The 4,623-nt window shown below is 39.4% G+C and overlaps 1 protein-coding gene across 1 annotated transcript in view; it reads left to right on the plus strand.

The window, feature by feature from the left end:
• ARMC2 (armadillo repeat containing 2) overlaps window positions 1-4,623 on the plus strand; it is a 126,825-nt gene that overhangs the window by 55,196 nt on the left and 67,006 nt on the right. The window contains exon 9 of the mRNA XM_011975944.1: window positions 3,124-3,299. Coding sequence (XP_011831334.1) covers window positions 3,124-3,299 — 176 coding nt within the window. The remainder of the gene's footprint in view (window positions 1-3,123; window positions 3,300-4,623) is intronic.

Consider the following 4,623-nt stretch of genomic DNA (forward strand, 5'->3'; position numbering starts at 1 on the left):
GTCTCGCTCTCGTCACCCAGGCTGGAGTGCAGTGGCACGATCTTGGCTCACTGCAACCCCCACCTCCTAGGTTCAAGCGATTCTCCTGCCTCAGCCTCCCGAGTAGCTGGGACTACAGGTGCCCACCACCACGCTTGGCTAATTTTTTTTTTTTAGTGGAGACGCGGTTTCATCATATTGGCCAGTCTGGTCTTGAACTCCTGACCTTGTGATCCACCCACCTCGGCCTCCCAAAGTACTGGGATTGCAGGCGCAAGCCACCATGCCTGGCCTAATTTTTTTTTCTTTTGAGACAGAGTCTTGCTCTGTTGCCCAGGCTGGAGTGCAGCGGCACGATCTCAGTTCACTGCAACCTCCACCTCCTGGGTTCAAGCAATTCTTGTGCCTCTGCTTCCTGAGTGGCTGGGATGTTAAGTGTACACCACAACACCCTGCTAATTTTTCGTATTTTTAGTAGAGACTGGATTTTGCTATGTTGGCCAGGCTGGTCTCAAACTTGTGGCCTCAAGTGATCCACCTGCCTTGGCCTTCCAAAGTTTTGGGATTACAGGTGTGAGCCACTGAGCCCGGCTGGCATGTATATTTTTTAGAAACAAAAGCATTCTCTTATATATCTGGAAATTACCATACAATACTATACAAATCTTACTCAGATTTTGCCAATTTGTCCCAATACTTTCCTTTATAGAAAAAATAAAAGCCTGGATCACAAGTTCTCATCATTTGCCACATCTCTTCGTGATCTTGATCTATTTGAGGAATATTTTACAGACTGTCCTGCAGATTGGGTTTGTCTGATGTTTTCCCCGTGATGAGCTCCAGGTTAGCATCTTGGGCAGGCAGAGCACGAGTGCCGCTGTGTCCCTGTCAGCGCCTCCTGCCAGGAGTACACAATGCTGCTGCGTTCTGTTGCTGGTGGTGTCCCACAGCTGTATCCACTGTCAAGTTTTTATTCTTTCCTTTGTGATGAATACATATATTGGGGGATAGAAGTTACTCTGAGATTATGTTACTCTCTGTTACACATCAAACTTTTACCCATTAGATTTAGCCCCTTGCAAATCTTGATAGTTTGTAGATTCAAGTTGTCTTTTGCAGCTGTAGAGCATTTATAACAAACTATTTGGTATAAAGGATTGATTTGATCAATAGTTTAAAATTTGACCCGTGAGCCTTTCTTCTAACCTCTTTTTTAAAGCTAAAAACAAGTATTCTTGAATAGAACCTACCCGGCTGAAGAGTTTGTGGAAGGAAGTGTTAGAAAAATACTTGGAGGACCACCCACTGCCAATGAGTGGCCCAGAGCCTGGACTTAGGGTTTGTAAAGAAACCGCCAGTCACAGAAGAATAAAACAACAAAACACAAGTGTTTCATACAATAGGAGTTCAGGTTTTTCCCTTTATTTAAAGTTAGTCTAAGTCATTTCCCATCAATTCATTCATTTAAGTGCATAACCGAAAGACATTGAAGGTTACTTAGCTATTGAGGTTTAAAATTTTTTCTTAGATGTTATTGTTGAAAAGAGCTAAAAATGGCCTGAGTCACTTCCTTCTGCAGGCACACACTTCCTCTATGTGGGCTTCTAAGAGCACATTATGGTATTTATTTAAGATTGGTTTCCTACTTTTAAATTTCATGAAGGAATCTATCAGAGATAATATTATTCGACAGAATACGTTAGATTATTTTATTTCCCCTCATGTTCCATTTATTGTGCTATTTTTCTTCTTTGTATGCCAATTAGTGTGGCTACCACTTTCAAAAATCACTTTCCTAGGCTGGGTGTGGTGGCTCACACCTGTAATCCCAGGACTTTGGGAGGCTGAGGCAGGTGGATCACTTGAGATTAGGAGTTTGAGACCAGCCTGGGCAAAATGGCAAAACCCCATCTCTACCAAAAATACAAAAATTAGCCAGGTGTGGTGACACGTGTCTGGAGTCTCAGCTACTCAGGAGGCTGAGGCAGGAGGATTGCTTGAGCCTGAGAGGTGGAGCTTGCAGTGAGCCAAGAATGCGCTACTGCACTCCAGTCTGGGTGACAGAGTGAAACTCCATCTCAAAAAAAAAAAAAAAATTACTTTCCTCACAATCATAATTATAAAATGAAAGGTTCTAGATCTCCCTGTTTCCTAACTAAAATATTCTTCTTTTTTTAAATTTATTTTTTATTTTATTTTGGAAGTAGGATCTTGCTGTATTGCCCAGGTGGCGTTGAACCCAGAATCAAGCAACCCTCCCACCTCGGCCTCCCAAAGTGCCGGACGACAGGCGTGAGCAACCCCAAAAATCTTTTTATTCTCTTGTTTTCTAATAACCACCTCCAGATAACGGTGGATTTTGTGACATTTCAGGCTTTTGTTCTATTAGAGCCCTCTTTTCTTAGATGATGAGCATTATTCTCATAGGAAAATATTGGTCATTGTTTTTGTCAACAGATATATTAGAAAATGAATATGTATGAAGTTATGCTATATACAGTATTCTATCCAGTATTCTCACTGTACCATGTGCTGTTGATAGATATGTAAGACTGGCTCACTTAGCATGACATCTGTTTGAGGGCACTGGTCATGTAACACAACACACACATATGTACATGGAAAATAAGTAACCTAAGGTAATGTTTGTGAATGTGGAACAGTGCATCTTTTCTGAAGCAGCTACAACATAAACAGAGCCTCGAAGGACCAAAAACAGTAGGAATGAGGGTTATGGAGAACATTTTAGGCCAATAGAACTATGCAAAAAAGAGTTGAAGGTCAAGATGCAAGTGGCTTGCATCTGTGAGACTGAGCAGAGCACGGGCTGAGGTGGAGGGCGTTTGGAGTAAAGGAGGCCAACTGAAGCAGGTAGAAGTCCCATTCTCCAATACCTCTTTGAAAGACTGTGTATTCTAGATAAGCTAATGACTGATAAGTAATAAGTCAACATGGTAGGAGATGGATCAAAGGGATGAAAAAAATCGGGTAGATGGAAGCGATAAGATAAGGAAAAAAATAGAGTTCAGGAATTTGAAGATATCCAAGGAAATAATGACAGGGTTTTTACTCACACTGTGTTTGACACACTGGAAAACTTAACCTTAATTAGTAAGTATTGCTTTACTCTCTTTGCTCTGACAGAAGAAAACATTGAAACGGTTTGTGCTGCTTGCACACAACTTCATCATGCTTTAGAGGAAGGAAACATGCTTGGAAATAAATTTAAGAGAAGAAGTATTCTCCTGAAGACCCTATGTAAACTAGTTGATGTTGGTTCAGACTTGCTCAGCCTTAAACTTGCAAAAATAATTCTAGCAGTAAGTTTTTCTTTCCTCTGGTCTAGTAGACTATATCACATAAAAGCTTTGTTTAATGCTTTATTTGTAAATATTACAAAGAATATTAGAAATGTAGTGTATTTCTTCAGAATCTTGGAAAAAGTTAAGGTAATAAACTGACATCTCAGAATTTGACCAGGAAGTATTATCTAAGGAACTAAAGCTGAGTACATAGAAAATGTTCAAAGAAACTCTTAACATTTTTGGACTGCGACTAAGTTTAAAAAAAAAAAAGAAAAGAAAAGAAGGAAGGAAAGAAAGGCAAGAAAGAAAAAGAAATAACCGTAGGCAAATACATTCGAAACGGTTGCTCAAATAACTTGACTGGAGATCAGTAGCAGATGGTGCAGGCTGTGGTTTCTCTTGGATGTTTGATTCTGTCATATGATTTAATAAATAACTAAGTAATTTAGGCCACAGTCATAATAAACCAGGTGCTTTAGGAACCAGTGTGAAACCGAAAAACAGCTGCGTGTGGTCACAGGAAGGTACCTCAATGGTCACAGAAGGCTTTCACAAGGTGTGAGAAGAAAAGGCCAGACACCAAAAAAAAAGTCTGTAGAAACTCTGTCTCAAACAAAATGATATCATTGTTTGAGGGGAGCACTTCATTGTCTCAGCCATAAACAGTTGGAACCAAAAGATAAGCCACAATTATTATAGAATGTTCTAAGAGAGCCGCGAAAACAAATGAATGAAGCTTTGTTTTCTTGGTTTCATACAAGTAAAAGCTTTGTGCTAACACTCCATAATTTATAGAATTTAAAATCTTATAGTATACAGTGAAGGTAAGTGTTGCCATACTTACTATTAGTTGATAAGAATGCCACCTTTTCTTACACTGGTAATGAAGTCTTTCATAAAGCAGAATTTTCTGAGCATATATCTGCGTAATATCAGGGGGAGGCTACATTCTTATTTAGCTGTCAAACTATTAACTCTCTTTTTAAAAATTGTGATATGTGGTGAAGAAAGCAATACTTGTTTGAAATAGTGATTTCACGCCACGGCTCTGGTGGTGCAGCAGCTGCCCAAAGATTGCCTTTGCTATTTTAATCCGGATCCTAGACATTTTGTTCCATACCAAGCCAAAGAAAGAAAGAGTGAGGGGGGAAAAAAAAGAAAGAGCAAGAAGGAAAGGAAGGAGGAAGGAAGGAACATGAATTCTTTTAATGCTTTGCAGAGAAAATATTATTTTGGTTATTAATGGTGTCATTCAAATTAATTATCTATATATGGCACAAATTTTATTATTTTAGGGCAAAAGGCTAAATGATCTGCCAGGCAGTGAACATGTTTTGAG

The sequence above is a fragment of the Mandrillus leucophaeus genome, unplaced genomic scaffold, assembly GCF_000951045.1.
Source record: "Mandrillus leucophaeus isolate KB7577 unplaced genomic scaffold, Mleu.le_1.0 Scaffold160, whole genome shotgun sequence".
Lineage (NCBI taxonomy): Eukaryota > Metazoa > Chordata > Mammalia > Primates > Cercopithecidae > Mandrillus > Mandrillus leucophaeus.